The sequence below is a fragment of the Nerophis ophidion genome, linkage group LG11 (assembly GCF_033978795.1).
Source record: "Nerophis ophidion isolate RoL-2023_Sa linkage group LG11, RoL_Noph_v1.0, whole genome shotgun sequence".
Classification (NCBI taxonomy): Eukaryota; Metazoa; Chordata; class Actinopteri; order Syngnathiformes; family Syngnathidae; genus Nerophis; species Nerophis ophidion.
In genome coordinates, this window is record NC_084621.1 from 42,154,478 (window position 1) to 42,176,910 (window position 22,433).

Genomic DNA, 22,433 nt, shown 5'->3' on the forward strand with positions numbered 1-22,433 from the left:
TAAACTGAATCATATTGGTGCCTTGTTTGAATTATTTGGTATAGTTTGCTTTGTACATCATTTTAGCTGTGTGCAAATGCACCAAATCGTTGAATTTTAATAACTGTGATTCAATAAATAAAGGGTTTGTATGTTGACTATATCTAATATTATGTATTATTCTAACTGATCTTTTTTGTAACACTGTTAATGAATGAAGTGTAATTTTGTAGTTTTTTCCCCATATTTCTACAAAATAACTCAGATATGGTAACACTAGCGAGCAGTAAATAATATGGAGTGATTTTTGGTCTAGAACATGTTTTGCTTTATTCATTATTGACGTGTTTTTGCTACTTTATGTTGTATATTTTTTACATGACATTTCCAATTTATTTTATCATGTTTTATTACACCCAAAAATGTGTTTTCTTTTACCCTTTCAATATTTACTGGTAGGAAGTTACTGTCTCTCTGCTGTATGTGTGTGTGTGTCCGTGCCAATCTTTAAAGTATATTGTTTTAACTTTCTCTGAAATCTAAGCTACTAAAAAATAAGCTGAAAATAAAGATATCCTATTCAACAGACGTAGCATTTTGGTTTGCAATATTAACATCACACGTGGACCCCTGACTTAAAGAAGTTGAATAAGTTTTTCAGGTGTTACCATTTAGTGGTCAATTGTACGGAATATGCACTGTACTGTGCAATTTACTTATACAAGTTTCAATCAATCAATCAATCAATCAATCAATCAATCAATCAAATGATGCCCAGTCGGCAATGTTATTGTTGGTGCCTGTATAAATATAAACCTTCCCCTCTGAATGCAGCCTGAGTCTTTGTTTGTTCCGATTCCAGTCTTTCTCCTTCCTCTGAGCTGTGCTGTTAATGTAGTGAAGCGGCTCAACGGTCAATGAGCTTAAATTAACACCTGACTCCCTGTTTGTTTCGTAGTGTGCGCTCCCCAGGGTCCTCCCTAGGCAGAGGCACCATATTCCACGATCAATAACAACAAAGGGAATAAGCAGTAGAAAATGGATGGATGGATGGATGGATAACAACATCCAAGAAAGATGCCTTTAAGGGATTGTAGAGGAAGCTATATTTTATATAGGGTATATTTATTAGATCTTGTTTATTTACATCCACGCTGCCTCCCAGCAAAACAGCCAGTATAAAATGAATGGCTTTTCCAGCCATTAACTTAAGAGGTTTTTAAAAAAAGAAACTGTGAGTCATAGATCTTTCTTGGCTGTGAGGTTTGTCAATATCCTTTTAAAGCCTGCTCAATTCTCCTGTGCATTAGCTGAACTTTTCAGTTTTGGTATCGGACTCGATTCTCCGGGTTTATTGCTGGAGTGCATCTAACAATTATCCCTGCATCACGATTATCTGTCACTTGGTTTGTATCGACTCATCCTCTTCGCCTCTCCTCTACAGGGCCTGGCCATCAGCGAGGTGAACGGGCCTGGTCCCCAGGTGGCAGAACCGCAGATTGCGATGTTTTGTGGCCGTCAGCTCTTGCACATGAACCCGCAGACGGGCCAGTGGGAGCCGGATCCTCAAGGCCGCAAGGACTGCTTTAAAGATCCGACAGAAATTCTGTCTTATTGTCAGGAGGTGAGCAATTTGCTGCAAAATATATGCAAATGTACAGCAGGAAGGGGATTCATAAGGGCACATCCATCACGGTTTACCTGACACATGAAACGTGGCGAATTGGGGGGTTGCACTATCTACTTTAGTCACTAGATGGCAGTAAAGTGTTGAATATCTTAAGTGTTTTTTTTGTCAATTCCAAATTTGACCACAGCGTCAGTTCCTATGTAAAATGCCGTTTTCCATCATTTTCAGTGGACTGCATTTCAAAATGATTAATACACCTCTTCCTCTCACGCAAGATCCACTTAGGTAAGGAGCCATATGAATCCTTTCACTACTGGAGTCGACACCATTTTGGATCTAGATCAGGGGTGTGAAACTCATTTTCATTGAGGGCCACATGACAATTATGGCTGACCTGAGAGGGGCGTTTATAATCGTGAATAATATACAACTATAAATTGCCTCATGATTTTTTTACACAATTATTTATTAATCATAAATCTATATTTTTTTCATACACTGTAAAAAATAACTGTTAATTTTACAGTTAAAAAAACGCTCAGTTACTAAAATTTTACCGTAAAATGTACAATGTTTTTGTTTCTCACAGCATATTAATGAAATTGGAAAAAACAGTACCCATATTTTGACTGTAAAGTCTAAGGTTGTGGTTATTACCGCGTATTGCTGTATATAAATAACCAATACTAGTTTTTATGTTTTTATCACAAAAAAATGCAGTTTTTTTCCTTTTTTTTTACAGTGTAAAATTTGATGGATAACTTGCTTTAAATTCTGACTCAAGCAGATATTTAAATACTTGTTTTAATTTCAACTAAAAAAAATGTTTTGAACATATGACGACATAATATTTGTTGCGATTTTAGATGAAGATAAAAAATATAAGATTGCATGCAGTACCATGTTTTTTTTTTTTTGGGAAAGTTTAATACATTTAGTAAAAAAAAAAAAGACGCATATTAATTCCAGGCTCAAGCGGGTCACATGAAATGATGTGACAGACCCGATATGGCCTACTGGACTTGAGTTTGACACCTGTGATCTAAATGAAGCAAAACTGTATTCAGGGATCAATAAATATAAAAAAAATAACTTACTTATGTGTATTTTCTCTGTCTGACACCTACCCTATCAGCTCTATATGCATAAACATATATGTATAAATACAGTAGAATGATGCTGATATGTTGGAATACTCTGTGCAATGTGATTTTTTTTTTTTTTTACCATAATTATTCTTTTTGTTTTGAATGTGTATGGAGCATACAACACATTCATTAAAAATGTAGTGGAATTGGCAATCAAGCACCATCTTCTGGCCATATTAGGTATAGCAGCTATGAAAAAAAAGAAGCAGGCAGGGACATGTTCTTTTTCTCGTTTTATCACTGAACACAATATATTATTGCCAAAGTTGGTGTGACCCTTCAAATGCAAGCATTAATACACTAATAGGGTTATGTCTAAGGTCTTGCATGGTTTTGCAAAAGTGCATGAGTCATCCCTTGTGTCGTCCTCCTACACACAAGTACTGTTTGACCCTCCTGTCCTTTAAACAAATGTCCCCTCTTTCCTTCCTCTTGTCTTCCCTGTGCTCTGCCCCGTCCTTCTATCACATCTCTGCATGGACCTGCACGACCAGATGTACCCAGCGCTACCCGTCTCCCATGTGGAGGAGGCCAAAAGTCCCGTCAACATCCCTTACTGGTGTAAGAAAGGCTGGAGCCACTGTCAGGCTCGCCCCTTCATAGTGGTGCCCTATCGCTGCCTAGGTAAGAACCACACGCACCGATGACCTTTAAGCATCCAAATGCATAACATCAGATATCCTGCAAGTCTTATGAATCAAAGAAGTTGCTAGAGCAGTGGTTCTTAACCTGGGTTCGATAAAACCCTAGGGGTTCGGTGAGTCGTGCTCAGGGGTTCGGCGGAAGTCAACACACACCCGACTCATCGTGTAAATGTCAGGTTCAAACACTGATGCCATCTATTAATCAGACAAAGGAGCAAGGAACCATGCAGAGACAGAGTTCAATTTAGCTCAAGAGGAGAACGCAAGGAACTGCACACTTAGTCACAGTCTCGCCCTATGCTCTAAGGTTCAGCTCCCACGTCCCTCTATTTATTCAGGAGTTCCATAGACAACATCACTGAGGCCGCCTCTAAAAGGAGTGGTCACATATATTATGCAAAGCAACTCCATTATGACAATATGTGACGTAATGTGCTGGGGGCCTTGTGATTTCCTTGTTCGGCTTCGTCTGCGTGCTGTCATCTTATCTTAGTTGAGGTCCTTGAAGTCCTTGGCTGTTAGCGGGCTAAAACAAATACAACATCTGTGGTGGAGGCCACCCCTCAGACATTAAGTTTTGTACTTGCACAGATAGAAAAAATGCAGCTTGAGCACAATAGCTAATAACTATGGCAACAGACTTTAAGCATACTAAAATTGTGAGATAATATATGTACATGATTATTCTAACAGTAAATTAAAACTTCTCCTGGTGGGGTTCGGTACCTCCAACAAGGTTAAGAACCACTGTGCTAGAGGGTCAGTATTGTTTCCTTCTTAGAAACCAAGACACCGTCAAAAATCCTGATGTAGTATGTGGACAGTGGACAAACAACTCATACTACCGTGCATCAGGTGCAAACCTTAATGAACACTAAGGATGTCCAGATAAAAATGTTTCACTTCCAATATGATAACCAGATTAGAGCCTTAAATATTTGCCCTCATCGACATTGATCTGACAGTCGTCATTCATTCATCACTGTTAATTGGTTCCAGATATAACGGCGATACATGAATTTCCTCGAAGTATGTGAATCATTCATTACAAATCAAATTTCCACAGCTAGAGCACAAACAAGCGGTTTGCAAACTTCTAAATACATTTTACAACATTATAAGAGCCCTCTAGACATGAAATAACATCCTTTAGTCACCTTTACAATATTTTATCCAATATAGTAACGCTGCCTGAAGCTGAGCCAATCAGTGGCCAGGATACTGAACGTGCATTCTGATCTAGTGGCGATCTAAGAAGACTAAAAACTAAGAAAATGAGCAACTCTAACCCAACACTTACTTACTTATAATCGTATACTATACTTATAACTTACTTTATAAATTTACAGAGCATCTGAGAAGACATACAAATAGAATAACTAGTTAAAATTAATTGAATAAAAAAGGAAAACTAAAAATGTATAAACACACCAGTAACAATAATAATAATAGCAATAATAGTAGTTAAATATTTTAAATACAAAAAACATTCTTACAAATAATAATAATAAAAAATGTTTTAATAAATTCCTAATGATTATAAATGTATTTATATTTTGAATTTATTAAATTCTTGATTTGGATGTGACTATATTTAGTTTGAGTTTTTGTTATTATTCACTTAAATGTGATTATAATTCTGTAAATTTTTCCTTTACTTGAGAGCGTAAAGTAAAATATCACGAGGTAATCCAAATCCTAATTGCACATCATTATTATTAAGATTATGTTACTATTAGTGCATCTCTTGGGAGTTAGTCTCCCCCTGTCTTTAAAAACGAGTGACACCGCTGTTTGTAATTTTAATCAGGGGTCTTTGAACGCACCACAGTTATGGGCAAAGAGATGCAAAAGTGAAACCTGTAGTTAACTACCTAATATGCTGCCACTGTGCCACATATATATTTCTGTTATATTTTTCCTCTATCGCCTCATGCAAATGCTTAAAGGGGAATTTTAAGGAAAAAACTCATGATGTCTGTGTTGAGTGAAGAGTTTGAAGTTCAATTTTATGCTATCCAGGAGGAAAGAACCATTTCGTATTTTTGAATGGTGGTGTTGTAGGTTGTGTTGGACTATGTTAATTTAATTTATGATTGAACTTTCACAGCTGTATCAATTTTATACCAACATTTATGATGTTGTTTTTTGGATAAATTACATATTCAAATCATCAAAAGCATAGGGCCCCCCATCCTGTGCTTGGAGCCCTGGTACAACTTCCCAGTTTGGCTGATAACAACAAGACTCGCTTAGAATGTCGCATTTGCGGTTTAGACCTGATGAAAACATGGACGTGACGCCGACCTCTCTGTTTATTTTCCTGTTGGTGCAGAAGGTGAATATGTGAGCGAAGCCCTGCTGGTTCCAGACCGATGTCGTTTCCTTCACCAGGAGCAGATGGATGCCTGTGAGAGTTATGTGTACTGGCACAACATTGCAAAGGAGGTGAGATACATGATGCATGTGAAAGCTTTGACGTGTGGTGGGAGCCGACTAGAGATGTGATGTTTGCAAACGTGTCAAATCTTTTGACCAGCCATTACTCAGTATATACAAATTTTCCAGACATGTTAGCACCACCCGACTCGACTGAATAATAAATTATATAGTTAAAGGAAACATAGCAGATTTTGAATTTGATTTGCAAAGTAGTTGAATATGGGTTGAAAATGATTTGGAAATCATTTTATTCCGTTTATATTTACATCGAACACAATTTCCCAACTCATATGGACACAGGGTTTGTAGTATCTTATTTTTTTCTGTACTTCCACGAATATTTTCAAGGCGAAAATGGTGATCTCATTGTCAATGCAAATTGGATGGGATACGCCAGTGTTTCCCAAATGGGGGTACGCGTACCCCTGGGGGTACTTGAAGGTATGCCAAGGGGTACGTGAGATTTTTAGAAAATATTCTAAAAAAAAAAAAAGCAACAATTCAAAAATCCTTTATAAATACATTTATTGAATAATACTTCAACAAAATATGAATGTAAGTTCATAAACTGTGAAAAGAAATGCAACATCGCAATATTCAGTGTCGACAGCTAGATTTTTTGTGGACATGTTCCATTTTTTTGTGAAGAAATGTTTCGGATTAAGTTCATGAATCCAGATGGATCTCTATTACAATCCCCAAAGAGGGCACTTTAAGTTGATGATTGCTTCTATGTGTAGAAATCTTTATTTATAATTGAATCTATTTGTATATCTTTTTTTCCAAATAGTTCAAGTAAGACCACTACAAATGAGCAATATTTTGCACTATTATACAATTTAATGAATCTGAAACTGATGACAGTGCTGTATTTTACTTCTTTATCTCTTTTCGTCAACCAAAAATGCTTTGTTTTGATTAGGGGGTACTTGAATAAAAAAAATGTTCACAGGGGGTACATCACTGAAAAAAGGTTCAGAACCACTGGGATACTCGATATTGGATAATATTTACCATGAAAACATACGCCAAGTTTAATCATTATTATTGTTTCAAACTAAATCCCGTTCAAAAAGTAGATATTGGTGGAATGTGTAAATTTGAATTATTCTGATCCAAGTCGGCTACCAGTGACTATTTCCTTTATACTTGAAAATAAATAAAACAACTAAATGTGAGGACGAGCCAATCTTTTGAAAGGAGTGCTTCCCTGAAGATCTGGCTCCCTCCGAAGAGCCATAAATCTTTAAAATTAATGACGTCTGCTTATTCTTCTCCTGAAGGCGTGCACTGCAGACAATCTGGAGCTCCACAGTTATGGAATGCTTTTGCCGTGTGGGGAAAATTTCCGTGGCGTGGAATACGTGTGCTGTCCTGGTAGAAGCAGTTCCAGCAGCAAAGCAGACTTGGAGGAGAGAGAGCTCCTTACTGGACACCAGATTTCCCAGAATGGCGGAACACTCAGTTCCCTGTAAGACGCCATTGAAAGATCCGACATGGGAGATGTTATGATTCACGATTAGGAATTAAAAGCCTTGTGTTTTCCACAGCATCAAGGTAACAGCACCCACTCCCAGTCCGTCCCCCGACTCGGATTTGTACGAGACAGACATGGAGGATGAGGACGATGAGGTGGTGGAGGAAGACGATGAAGAGGAAGAAGAGGATGAGGACGAGGTTGATGATGAGCCGGTGGAGGTGGAGGATGAGGAGGAGCCGATAGCTGTGAGAAACCCAGAGAAATACGAATACCCCATCGACTCTGGTCCTTACCAGACCTCAGACTATGTGGACTCGTCCTCTGAGAAAAACTACAAGCCAACAACATCAGCACCTCTGAAAGGAGACGGTGCGTGTTTACTTACGCCATCACTTCATAATACTGCACTAACTTTTCCTTTATTTTGAGTCCAGTTTATTTTTACCAGTTCAAGCTGCAATTTGTATTAATAAGTGAAAAAAGGAGCAATCAATCAATCAAAGTGTATTTATATAGCCCTTAATCACAAGTGTCTCAAAGGGATGCACAAGCCACAACGACATCCTCGGCTCAGATCCCACAATCGCAATAATTCAATGACAAGTTTAAAAGTACTAGTATGCGTACCCAAGTGCTTTGACATACTGGAGTGGAATTTATTGAGTTTTTCTGCTTATTGAAACTATGCAAGGTCTGGGTTATTTATGACTAGTAGATGGAGCAAAACGTGTTCATGTGATCCCACAACAATACAAATCCCACACTACTTTTTGTTATAAAGGGTGTCCCTAAAATTGCAAAATCTATTGATAAAAACTAATTAATAATAAATTAAATTAAATAAATATGAGACTATATTTATGCTATTCCTACTTATATTTTAATATTATTTTTTATAATAGCTTTAATATTTTAGAAACACAATTAAAAATACATTCAATATACAAATAAATAAACATGTTGATTATATTCTATGTATTAAACATTGAAAAAATAAATACTGTATATTTTGTTTAATAAATGTTCAAATATATGGGTATTTCCCATGTCGCTTCACTATGGTTCAAAACACTGCAAAGGTGCAATTTTCCTGACTTTTTCCAAGTACTTTCAATTGCGTTTATACTGTTCAAGACTTCAGTTATCATTAGTAAGTGGTAGGATGAGTGATCGCATTAATTTTATGGCATGTCTTCTGTGCGTGCTTATGTGGTTTGATGTTGTGAATGATTTTGAGTCATTCTGATTATTAAAATTATGGAAGGGAGCGATTGTCATTTGATAAGTAAATGGGTCAAAAATGTTTAATAATCGTACAACAATAGAAATCTCAATCCATGTTCTGATCTAGGGTGTACCTAATGTCTGGACATAAATAGAGTAAACCCTTGTTTATTACTGTTAATTGGTTTGAAGCCTGACGATGATGAATAAATACCTACAAAGTGGAAATTATTATTTTCAAATCAAATATTTTCATAGCTAGAGCATAGATTAATTGTTTACTATCTTCTAAATCAGTGGCCATGATACTGAACAACACGCTCTAAATTGGTTTGCTCTCATCAAGTGGCCGATACAACTGTGGTATTGATATTTTTAGTTCATATAGAGATGTTTATGCATTTAAATGCTTATTTTAGGCCAAAAATAGGAAGGATACGTTTAAAAGAAATACATTTTAAAAAGTATATATATATATATATATATATATATATATATATATATATGTATATGTGTGTGTATATAATGTGTGTGTATATATATATATATATATATGTATATGTGTGTGTATATAATGTGTGTGTATATATATATATATATATATGTATATATGTATATATATATATATATATATATATGTATATGCGAAACAGGCTTGTAGGGATGAAATAGCCTTTGTGTTTTTTCCTGACCTATATATATATATATATATATATATATATATATATATATATATATATATATATATATATATATATATATATATATACTGCGATGAGGTGGCGATTTGTCCAGGGTGTACCCCGCCTTCCGCCCGATTGTAGCTGAGATAGGCACCAGCGCCCCCCGCGACCCCAAAGGGAATAAGCGGCAGAAAAATGGATGGATGGATGGATGGATATATCCATCCATCTTCCTCCGCTTATCCGAGGTCGGGTCGCGGGGGTAGCAGCCTAAGCAGGGAAGCCCAGACTTCCCTCTCCCCAGCCACTTCGTCTAGCTCTTCCCGGGGGATCCTGAGGCGTTCCCAGGCCAGCCGGGAGACATAGTCTTCCCAACGTGTCCTGGGTCTTCCCCGTGGCCTCCTACCGGTTGGACGTGCCCTAAACACCTCCCTCGGGAGGCGTTCGGGTGGCATCCTGACCAGATGCCCGAACCACCTCATCTGGCTCCTCTCGATGTGGAGGAGCAGCGGCTTTACTTTGAGTTCCTTCCGGGTGACAGAGCTTCTCACCCTATCTCTAAGGGAGAGCCCCGCCACACAGCGGAGGAAACTCATTTCGGCCGCTTGTACCCGTGATCTTATCCTTTCGGTCATGACCCAAAGCTCATGACCATAGGTGAGGATGGGAACGTAGATCGACCGGTAAATTGAGAGCTTTGCCTTCCGGCTCAGCTCCTTCTTCACCACAACAGATCGGTACAACGTCCGCATTACTGAAGACGCCGCACCGATCCGCCTGTCGATCTCACGATCCACTCTTCCCCCACTCGTGAACAAGACTCCTAGGTACTTGAACTCCTCCACTTGGGGCAGGGTCTCCTCCCCAACCCGGAGATGGCACTCCACCCTTTTCCGGGAGAGAACCATGGACTCGGATTTGGAGGTGCTGATTCTCATTCCGGCCGCTTCACACTCGGCTGCGAACCGATCCAGTGAGAGCTGAAGATCCCGGCCAGATGGATGGATATATATATATATATATATATATATATATATATATATATATATATATATATATATATATATATTTATATATATATATATATGCTATAAAGTGAAGCACGATCTGGCGAGGGACGCAGTACATAGATTATACAGAACAGTTTGACTCAATAAATAATAATTGAAAAATACAAAAAAATGCAATATCAAACAATTAAAAAAAAAAGTTTATTTTAAAAATGTTATAAATTAAAAGTGTAGACTATATATACAGTGTATAATAATAAAACATCAAATATATCAGCTGACAATATGTATTTTCTATCAATGAAATAATACATTGTAAAAAAAATACACTGTAAATATTTTTTAAATGTTTTTTATGCTTTTTTCCCATGCCGCTCCTTAACACTGTACTAGTGCAACTTTATAAAAGTAATGGCACAAGTAAATATGCTGAGTCAGTAAGTAAATACATATGACATGTTAATAATCTGTTGGTATTTTAAATATCTTAGAGACTTCCTTTAATAGGCAATTCAACTAAGTGATTTTCCATTTATTTCCTGTCTCTTCCCTGCAGTGACTACCCCACGTCCCACAGATGGCGTCGATGTCTATTTTGAGAGGCCAATCGATGACACCGAGCATGCCAACTTCCTGCGAGCCAAAACGGACCTGGAGGAGAGGCGAATGAAGCGCATCAATGAGGTGAGTTTGGAGAAATCCATCCATCCATCCATTTTCCTACCGCTTATTCCCTTTGGGGTCGCGGGGGGCGCTGGTGCCTATCTCAGCTACAATCGGGCGGAAGGCGGTGTAAACCCTGGACAAGTTGCCACCTCATCGCAGGAGTTTGGAAAAACAAGCTGACTATTTAGTCATCATTACAGTACATCTTTGACGTGACATAGGTGTCTTGTTGATCCATCGCTCACCGTCGCCGATCTGATCACTGACACAAACACGTGCTTTATTGGCTTTCAACAGAGCAGGTCATTCAATGTAAAGTGGATTACTAAAAGTATTGGGACATCTCGCGGTCATACTGACAGGAAGTTCAAATGAAGGTACTTGCCCATAACCAAGTAAATGTATCCTTCTCTGTCAGCCAATGTTGGCATTTTTGCCCTGATCAACCAATCAGAGGACAGAAAAAAGCTGATGTTATTGTACGCCTGCATGCAGGCCCTGAGAGGTGAAGCTATCAGGTGGTAGAGTGGTGCTCCTCAAACCTGAAGGTTGCAGGTTCGACCGTCAGCCCCCATGTGACCATCCTTGAGCAAGATACCGAACCCCTGGTTGCTGGGCATCAGAGGACGAAAAAATGCTTTGATGGATTGATTGAAACTTTTATTAGTAGATTGCACAGTACAGTACATATTCCGTACAATTGACCACTAAATGATAACACTCGAATAAGTTTTTCAACTTGTTTAAGTCGGGGTCTTTGTTAATCAATTTATGGTAACATGCATGCTGACATTACTATGCTTGCATGCAGGCCCTGACAGGCCCTGACAGGCCAGGCTATACTCCGGTTAAAAAAAACCAAAAAAAAACCTATTATTAATATAGTTTATCTGACTTAGGCCTGCACTTCTAAATGTGAAGACCCTCAAAAGATTATCAATCAATCAATCAATCAATATTTATTTATACAGCCCTAAATCACAAATGTCTCAAAGGACTGCACAAACCACTACGACTACGACATCCTCAGAAGAACCCACATAAGAGCAAGGAGAACCCCCTTCCTTGTGTCCCCCCCTCCACAAGGAAGGGGGGGACACAGGAGAAAAAGAAAAGAAGCGGCAGATCAACTGGTCTAAAAGGGAGGTCTATTTAAAGGCTAGAGTATACAAATGAGTTTTAAGGTCAGACTTAAATGCTTCTACTGAGGTAGCATCTCGAACTGTTACCCCTCTATAGCCCGCAGACTTTTTTTGGGCTTTAGGAATCACTAATAAGCCGGAGTCCTTTGAACGCAGATTTCAGTGCATTGACATGGCAACATTTAGAAGCTGAGACTTGGCTGGACAAAAGATCTAACATGTACACATACAGTGCAGTAAGAGACATACACAACCAAATAAAGATAATAGACTGTTGGGAATAAGTGAATACAATTTCATGAAACAAACAGTAGTATTTAAAGGCCTACTGAAATGAGATGTTCTTATTTAAACGGGGATAGCAGGTCCATTCTATGTGTCATACTTGATCATTTCGCGATATTGCCATATTTTTGCTGAAAGGATTTAGTAGAGAACATCGACGATAAAGTTCGCAACTTTTGGTCGCTAATAAAAAAGCCTTGCCTTACCGGAAGTAGCAGACGATGTGCGCGTGACGTCACCGACCGGTGTGAGGGCTCCTCACATTCTCACATTGTTTATAATGTGAACCACCAGCAGTAAGAGCAATTCGGACCGAGAAAGTGACGATTTCCCCATTAATTTAAGTGAGGATGAAAGATTTGTGGATGAGGAAAGTTAGAGTGAAGCACTAATTTTAAAAAATAAAAATAAAATAAAAAAAGGCGACGGCTCCAGGCGGCGGCAGTGGGAGAGTTTCAGATGTAATTAGACACATTTACTAGGATAATTCTGGAAAATCCCTTATCTGCTTATTGTGTTAATAGTATTTTAGTGTCATACCTGAAAGTCGGATAGCTGCAGTGAATGCCAGTGTCTCTGAGAGAAGCCGAGGAGCCAAGATCACAGCTGCCTTTTTGAGCTGCAGGATGAGGTTGCGTAAGAGCCGACTTAATATCACAATTGTCCCATCCAAAAACTTGCTGGTTGACGTAAAACATGTTCGCTTGACTGTCTGTGTTAAAGCTTCACAAAAAACAAAGAAACACCGGCTGTGTTTCGGTGCTAAAGGCAGCTGCACTCCACCGCTTACCACCAACAGCATTCTTATTTGACGTCTCCATTATTAATTGAACAAATTGCAAAAGATTCAGCAACACAGATGTCCAAAATCCTGTGTAATTGGGCATTGAAAATAGACGACTTTTAGACGTAAGTGGTGCTAGGCCAATAAGTCCCCTCCAACCAATAACCTCACAAACACGCGTTAACATACGCGTCATTATTCCGCGACGTTTTCAACAGGAAACTTCATGGGAAATTTAAAATTGTAATTTAGTACACTAAACCGGCTGTATTGGCATGTGTTGCAATGTTAATATTTCATCATTGATATATAAACTATCAGACTGTATATATATATATATATATATATATATATATATATATATATATATATATATATATATATATATATATATATATATATATATATATATATGTATAATTGGCATTTCTGTCTGTCATTCCGTCGTACATAAATGATAAAAAAACCAAAACTTAATTGAACGGTTTAAAAGAGGAGAGAACAGGAAAAAAAATGAAAATTACATTTTTAAACATAGTTTATCTTCAATTTCGACTCTTTAAAATTCAAAATTCAGAAAAACTAGCTATTTCGAATCTGTTTGAAAAAATTAAAAAAATTATTTATGGAACATCATTAGTAATTTTTCCTGATTAAGATTAATTTTATAATTTTGATGACATGTTTTAAATAGGTTAAAATCCAATCTGCATTTTGTTAGAATATATAACAAATTAGACCAAGCTATATTTCTGACAAAGACAAATGATTATTTATTCTAGATTTTCCAGAACTAAATTTATTAAGAAATTCAAAAGACTTTGAAATAAGATTTAAATTTGATTCTAAAGATTTCTTTAGATTTGCCAGAATAATTTTTTTGAATTTTAATCATAAGTTTGAAGAAATATTTTACAAATATTCTTTGTCGAAAAAACAGAAGCTAAATGAAGAATTAAATTAAAATGTATTTATTATTCTTTACAATAAAAAAAATATTTTTTTGAAAAAAATTTTAAATTGTCAAGAAAGAATAGGAAGGAATTTAAAAGGTAAAAAGGTATATGTGTTTAAAAATCCTAAACTCATTTTTAAGGTTGTACTTTTTCTCTAAAATTGTCTTTCTGAAAGTTATAAGAAGCAAAGTAAAAAAAATAAATGAATTTATTCAAACAAGAAAAGACCAAGTTTTTAAAATATTTTCTTGGATTTTCAAGTTCTATTTGACTTTTGTCTCTCTTAGAATTAAAAATGTTGAGCAAAGCGAGACCAGCTTGCTAGTAAATAAATAAAGTAAAAAAAAAAATAGAGGCAGCCCACTGGTAAGTGCTGCTATTTGAGCTATTTTTAGAACAGGCCAGCGGGCTACTCATCTGTCCTTACGGGCTACCTGGTGCCCGTTGGTGACCCTTGCATTAAACAATGTAACAAGGTTTTCCAAAATAAATCAACTCAAGTTATGGAAGAAAATGCCAACATGGCACTGCCATATTTATTATTGAAGTCACAAAGTGCATTATTTTTTTTAACATGCCTCAAAACAGCAGCTTGGAATTTGGGACATGCTCTCCCCGAAAGAGCATGGATAGCGGGGGTGTATATTGTAGCTTCCCGGAAGAGTTAGTGCTGCAAAGGGTTCTGGGTATTTGTTCTGTTGTGTTTATGTTGTGTTACGGTGCGGATGTTCTCCGGAAATGTGTTTGTAGTTCGTGTTTGGTGTGGGTTTACAGTGTGCCGCATATTTGTAACAGTGTTAAAGTTGTTTATAGAGCCACCCTCAGTGTGACGTGTATGGCTGTTGACCAAGTATGCCTTGCATTCACTTGTTTGTGTGAAAAGCCGTAGATATTATGTGATTGGGCCGGCACGCAAAGGCAGTGCCTTTAAGGTTTATTGGTGCTCTGTACTTCTGCCTAGGTCTGTGTACCACTCCGTGCAGCAGCTCTTTAACAATTCATAAATTTTACTTCATGAAACCGATACCGATAATTTTCGATATTATATTTTAAAGCATTTATCGGCCAATAATATCTGCAGTCCGATATTATCGGACATCTCTAATATTATTATTATTAAAACGTTGAATTGCTTGAAATCATTTTATTTCTTAGATCATGAAGGAGTGGGCAGAGGCAGACAACGAGTCAAAGAATCTGCCTAAATCAGAACAACAAGCACTTAACGAGGTAAGCTAACAATTGAATAGACTTGGTAGAATTGATCATTTATGATCTGCTGTCAACACTTGTCTGCAGCACTTCCAGTCGGTGCTGCAGACGCTGGAGGAACAAGTGGCTGGCGAGAGGCAGAGACTGGTAGAGACTCACCTGGCCAGAGTGGAGTCCATTCTCAACAACAGCCGCCGCCTGGCCCTGGAGAACTACCTGACCGCCGTACAGTCTGACGAGCCGCAGGTGAGAGCATCATCACCCGGGGTGTCGACGGAGCAAGGGGATGCTCTACCGACGTACCAAAGTTTTTGTTAAGTTTAAAGATTTATTTTTTCTGTCATTTATCATTTGTAAGGTGTAAAAAAAACGACATTGATTGATTGATACTTTTACTAGTAGATTGCACAGTACAGTACATATTCCGTACAATTGACCACTAAATGGTAACACCCGAATAAGTTTTTCAACTTGTTTAAGTCGGGGTCCACGTTAATCAATTCATGGTACAAATATATACTATCAACATAATACAGTCATCACACAAGTTAATCTTCATAGTATGTACATTGAATTATTTACATTATTTACAATCCGGGGGGTGGGATGAGGAGCTTTGGTTGATATCAGAACTTCAGTCATCAACAATTGCATCAACAGAGAAATGTGGACATTGAAACAGTGTAGGTCTTATTTAGTAGGATATGTACAGCCAGCAGAGAACATAGTGAGTTCAGATAGCATAAGAACAAGTATATACATTAGAAGTACATTTGAGTTGTTTATAATCCGGGGAGATGGGATGTGAATGGAGGAGGGTATTAGTAAAGTGTTGAAGTTGCCTGGAGGTGTTGTTTTAGAGCGGTTTTGAAGGAATATAGAGATGCACTTACTTTTATACCTGTTGGGAGTGCATTCCACATTGATGTGGCATAGAAAGAGAATGAGTTAAGACCTTTGTTAGATCGAAATCTGGGTTTAACGTGGTTTGTGGAGCTCCCCCTGGTGTTGTGGTTATGGCGGTCATTTACGTTAAGGAAGTAATTTGACATGTACTTCGGTATCAAGGAGGTGTAGCGGATTTTATAGACTAGGCTCAGTGCAAGTTGTTTTACTCTGTCCTCCACCCTGAGCCAGTCCACTTTGGAGAAGTGGGCTGGATTGAGGTGTGATCTGGGGTGGAGGTCTAAAAGTAACCGGATTATCTTATTCTGGGATGTTTGGAGTCTAGATTTGAGGATTTTGGAGGTGCTGGGGTACCCTGAGGTAATTGCAAAGACAAAATACATGTATCAGTAAATGTTCAATAATAAGGTATTTTGAATTTAATTAAGAATTTCTAACTACCTACACTCCCTATCAAAAATGCAAAATGGTCTGGTCCACCTGGATAGTGGCAAACCTAACTTTGAACATTTCACTCAACACAGACGTTATGACATCATCAAAGCTTTTCTTTAAACATTCCAACACAGCACCAGTATTTATATTATACTTTATTGATCCCTGGGGGATCAATAAAGTAATTTCTATTCTATTTATTCTATTCTATTCATTTTGGAGCATGGGTGAGGTGACATGAGAAAGGTCAAACTGATAAATCTAAAGGATCTGTGGCAGCTTAGGAGAAAGTTATGTGAAAGTTTCACTTTTGCATCTTATTGCACAAAACTGTGTGACCCTCGATTAAAGTTAGAACAGAGGCATCACTAGTTTTTAAAAGCAGGTGGAGACTTGACCTGCGAGAGATGCACTAATAATAATATTATAATGTAGGGCTGCAGCTATTAGTAATTGAGTAATCAATTGATCAGTTTCTTCGATTAATTGAGTATTATACACTGTATAGCTTTAATGCATATTTTCGGGAAAATACCTGAAATAAAAAAATGTTCTGCTCAAAAATAACCTCCGTTTTTTCTAAAATGCACATCATCAAAATTAAAATTGCACTTTTAATATGAGTGAATCAATATACGGTAAATAAAATAAAATAATGATATCAAATTAAAAAATATATTATAAAATAATGATATCAATGAAGAAATAATTATCTACAGTTTTCCGCCACACATATCACACACCACCGATCTCACGTGCACTCTATCGTAACGGAAACTCTCAATGCTGTCCGGATTTTATCAATTTATAAGCATTGAACTAATTTAACCATTAATCGAAGTAACAGATTTGCAAATAGACACTATTTTGAGTTTATTTCATCGATTAATCCTTGCAGCTAATTGCAGATAATAATGACGCATTATTATCATTTGTATTATCCACTGATGATAATACCATGTGAATCAGATAATCTCTACACTTTGAAGTAATATAACATTTGAAATAAATAAATATTGCAATATTTAGTCCTGTGAAAAATAAGTATAATCATATTTAAATAAATAATGACAGGTTATATGAATATTTAAAATCATATTTTGGCCACTCTATATTGAATTTGTTGGCACATCAAAAAAACCCAGCCAAAACCAAATTATTTAGGGGATTTACTGAATGTGTTCAAGATATGTTAATCCTATCTTTAAAAATTCGAAAACCTAATTAAGGTTTTGACATGCAAGAAGAAAAGGAAAATAAATGCATCTATGCACATGCTTATGGGATTAGTTTATATCGAACATGCATACAGTTACAATTTAAATATATGTATTAAATATACTACACAAATAGTGTTTGCATAAGCAAAGAGAGTGAAGAAGGAAATGAATATTAATGGATTTAACATGAGCTTTAACATCATGTTACTGCTAAGGATGTAAGACAGTGGTCCTCAAACTTTCTCCACAAAGTGCCACCTCAGAAAACTTGGCTAACCAAGTACCACCATAATGACCAACATTAAAATACAGTAGTGTAGTAGGCCTAAGTATTCATTAAAAACAAGGCAGTATATTCAATATTTTTGGGCACTGTAACATTACACACAGTTTGAACAGTAACACTGTCTTTGAATATAAAAAATCAAAGACTGTATTTTAATCAAGTTATTCTTTCAGTTTGAAAACTATTCTAAAAAAACATTTTTTTAAAAGACAAAACCAAATTGGCTTAAGTAGATAAATTCAAGCTATGTTAATCTCATATTAAAAAAAACAAAGGTTTTTTTTTTAACATGCTTTTGGAATTAGAAAGAAAAAGATAAATATACCTGCACTTATATATATATAAATATATATATATATATATATATATATATATATATATATATATATATATATATATATATATATATATATGTATGTGTATATATAAATATAGTGCAGGTATATATTTTTTCTTATATATATATATATATATTTTTTTAGGACAGGGGTCCCCAAACTACAGCCCAGAGGAAGTCCCAAGTTTAAAAAAATCTATTTTAAAAATTTTTTTATTTGTACTTTGTAATCCATTTTCTAGCGCTTGTTACACTCGGGACTTCCTCGCCGCTCAGGAAAATTATATTGTGTAAAAATGCATTTTCCCATCGCTACCGTGACATTATTGTGCTATATATATGTGTGTGTGTGTGTATGTATATATATATATATATATATATATATATATATATATATATATGTATATATATATATATATATATATATATATATATATATATATATATATATATATATATATATATATCCATCCATCCATCCATCCATTTTCTACCGCTTATTCCCTTTCGGGGTCGCGGGGGGCGCTGGCGCCTATCTCAGCTACAATTCGGCGGAAGGCAGGGTACACCCTGGACAAGTCGCCTCCTCATCGCAGGGCCAACACAGATAGACAACATTCACACTCACATTCACACACTAGGGCCAATTTAGTGTTGCCAATCAACCTATCCCCAGGTGCATGTCTTTAGAGGTGGGAGGAAGCCGGAGTACCCGGAGGGAACCCACGCATTCACGGGGAGAACATGCAAACTCCACACAGAAAGATCCCGAGGCTGGATTTGAACCCAGAACTGCAGGACCTTCGTATTGTGAGGCAGACGTATATATACATATAAAAATAAAAATCAATCAATCAAAACATATCTATAGCCCTTAATCACAGGCGTCTCAAATGGCTTCACAAACTTTCGACATTCCCTGCTCTAAAGCCACATCTGGGCAAGGAAAAACTCAAAAGTCCTCAGATGGGGGAAAAGCAGAAACCTTGAGAAGGGGCCGTCGATGTAAGGTCCTCCTTACAGAGTTTAAAAAAAATACAATTATCTAGCGGGGTTATCCAGATGTGTTCGAGATGTTATTTCCATCTTTAAAAAGCCAAAAACCATTTAGGGTTTCCACATGGTTATGGAATTAGTTTACTGCAAACATGCACACAGTATTTTTTTTAAGTGTTTTAAAAAGATGATTTCAACCAACTCCGTGCAAGAAGTAGTTTTTTAGTGCATGAAAACATACCTCATGAGTGTGTGCATGGGCGGGCGACGTTAAGTTTAGGGTGGGATGGGGTAGGTCCTTCAGGAGTCTTGGGTCTGGGGGTCCAGGATTTGTTGCCACACCCCTGCTTGTCATCAACATCATGGCTGCTTGTCCTTCTGCGTCCTTGCAGCCCGAGCGCGTGCTGCAGGCTCTGAAGCGATACATGGCTGCCGAGCAGAAGGACCGCAGACACACCCTCAGGCACTACCAGCACATCGTGGCCGTCGACCCGCAGAAAGCTGAGCAAATGAAATTCCAGGTCGGCGATGCTTCTGATCAAAAAAATTAGATACAGCAGAACTGCTGACTCATCTTTTTTTCTGGGTGCTGTCCCAATCCGCTGACTAAGTCAACTCCTTTTTTTGTCAGGTGTACACACACCTGCATGTGATCGAGGAGAGGATGAACCAGAGTCTGGCGCTGCTCTACAAGGATCCCATCTTGGCTGAGGAGCTGCATGAGGATATCCGTAAGAGGAAGCCATGTTGTTGCCCTCTTTTGAAGCATCCTCTCATTTTGAGAGTGGGTCTTTCCCTGCACTGCAGAGGAGCTGGTGCGTGCAGAGCGGGGAGACATCAGCGAGCTCATGACCACCTCCTTCTCGGAGACCCACACCACCGAGGAGCTTCTGCCTGCTGAGAGCGAGGAGGAGAAGGATGATGAAGAAGAAGAGGAACGAGAATTCCAGAACCGGCCTTACCCTCCTCGCGTTGGTATGAACTGTTTTTTTTTTCTTTAAAAGATTGTTGCACATTCAACATGTTTGGTAATCTTACATGTCAAATCATGGCCTGGACTGGTTTTTCCAACTCCTCCTTTCTTTTCTCCTCGTCTCTGAAGAACTGCAGTCCAATAAAAAAGGTGAGTGTTTCATTGCGTGAACTGACAGACAACTACACAGAGAGAAACATACATCAAAATGAAATACATCTATGAAAAGGAACCACATCATTTATCAAATTATCAATATATTGTATTAAAACATGTATTGTTTTTTGTAGTCGGTCCGAGGAATTGTGCTGTCAAACGATGACATGTAAAAAATCACAATCATAGGGTGGTTGTGGATTAATTTCAAGTGATCAGGATTAAATATTCATTGTCGATCTATATGTATGGTGTTTGTATAAGTAGAGACTGAAATTCACTTGATGTGTTTATCGAATACCATTAACATTATGTTCATGTTTTTGATAGAGATGTTCTGATCAGGGTTTTATGCTGCCGATTCTGATACCGATCATTTATTAGTGAGTTTGGCTGATACAGATAAGTTGGTATCACCTACTCAGTGGCCTAGTGGTTAGAGTGTCCGCCCTGAGATCGGTAGGTTGTGAGTTCAAACCCCGGCCGAGTCCTACCATAGACTATAAAAATGGGACCCATTACCTCCCTGCTCAGCCTCAAGGGTTGGAATTGGGGGTTAAATCACCAAAAATGATTCCCGGGCGCAGCCACCGCTGCTGCTCACTGCTCCCCTCACCTCCCAGGGGGTGAACAAGGGGATTGGTCAAATTGGGCAAAGGACAAATTTCACCACACCTAGTGTGTGTGACAATCATTGGTACTTTACCTTTAACTTTAATGTATTAACTGTACATTTTTAATTTATTTAAGATGAGTTCTAGTTTAACAATATAACCACAATATTTAAACGACTTTCTTATTCTCTTTTTCTACGTACAATTTTTGAGCAAAACAAAGTTAATTGTACACTATCAACAAAATCCAAAACTTGGTATCGACCCCACCGATTCATGGGTCGGTCCGCCCCCGATTTACATATGGTGTACTGACTGTGACGATGCTGACACACCAACAGTTGTTTATCCCCTCTTGAAACTCTTCTAATTGTTGATCTCCTTTTCCAACAACATTTCTTAAAAGTATTTATTTTTTGGCTTAGCGGTTAGATGGACTATTAGCACGCCTGCTCCTGGCTTGCTCCTGGTGTGTAACATGTTTAGCTTCATCCTCCAGTGAAGCTCGGGGCAGCACGGTGTAGCAGGGGTTAGTGCGTGTGCCTCACAATACGAAGGGCCTGGGATCAATCCCCGAGCTTGGGGTCTTTGTGTGTGGGGTTTGCATGTTGCATGTAGCAGGGGTTAGTGCGTGTGCCTCACAATACGAAGGGCCTGGGATCAATCCCCGAGCTTGGGGTCTTTGTGTGTGGGGTTTGCATGTTCTCCCCATCTCCTCCCACCTCCAAAGACATGCACCTGGGGATAGGTTGATTGGCAACACTAAATCGACCCTAGTGTGTGAATGTGAATGTGAATGTTGTCTGTCTATCTGTGTTGGCCCTGTGATGAGGTGGCGACTTGTCCAGGGTGTACCCCGCCTTCCGCCCGATTGTAGCTGAGAAAGGCGCCAGCGCCCCCCACGACCCCGAAAGGGAATAAGCGGTAGAAAATGGATGGATGGGCTTAGCGGTTAGATGGACTATTAGCACGCCTGCTCCTGGCTTGCTGCTGGTGTGTAACATGTTTAGCTTCATCCTCCAGTGAAGCTCGGGGCAGCACGGTGTAGCAGGGGTTAGTGCGTGTGCCTCACAATACGAAGGGCCTGGGATCAATCCCCGAGGTTGGGGTCTTTGTGTGTGGGGTTTGCATGTTCTCCCCATCTCCTCCCACCTCCAAAGACATGCACCTGGGGATAGGTTGATTGGCAACACTAAATCGACCCTAGTGTGTGAATGTGAGTGTG

At 38.0% G+C, this 22,433-nt stretch overlaps 1 protein-coding gene across 3 annotated transcripts in view; it reads left to right on the plus strand.

Moving 5' to 3' along the window:
* The window catches only part of aplp1 (amyloid beta (A4) precursor-like protein 1), a 104,452-nt gene that overhangs the window by 76,828 nt on the left and 5,191 nt on the right, over positions 1-22,433 (plus strand). For all 3 annotated transcript variants that reach the window (XM_061916015.1, XM_061916013.1, XM_061916014.1), the window contains exons 2-13: positions 1,424-1,603; positions 3,252-3,381; positions 5,737-5,849; positions 7,127-7,314; positions 7,394-7,692; positions 10,797-10,924; positions 15,229-15,303; positions 15,373-15,531; positions 19,858-19,986; positions 20,097-20,196; positions 20,273-20,440; positions 20,568-20,588. In XM_061916015.1, coding sequence (XP_061771999.1) covers positions 1,424-1,603; positions 3,252-3,381; positions 5,737-5,849; positions 7,127-7,314; positions 7,394-7,692; positions 10,797-10,924; positions 15,229-15,303; positions 15,373-15,531; positions 19,858-19,986; positions 20,097-20,196; positions 20,273-20,440; positions 20,568-20,588 — 1,690 coding nt within the window. The remainder of the gene's footprint in view (positions 1-1,423; positions 1,604-3,251; positions 3,382-5,736; positions 5,850-7,126; positions 7,315-7,393; positions 7,693-10,796; positions 10,925-15,228; positions 15,304-15,372; positions 15,532-19,857; positions 19,987-20,096; positions 20,197-20,272; positions 20,441-20,567; positions 20,589-22,433) is intronic.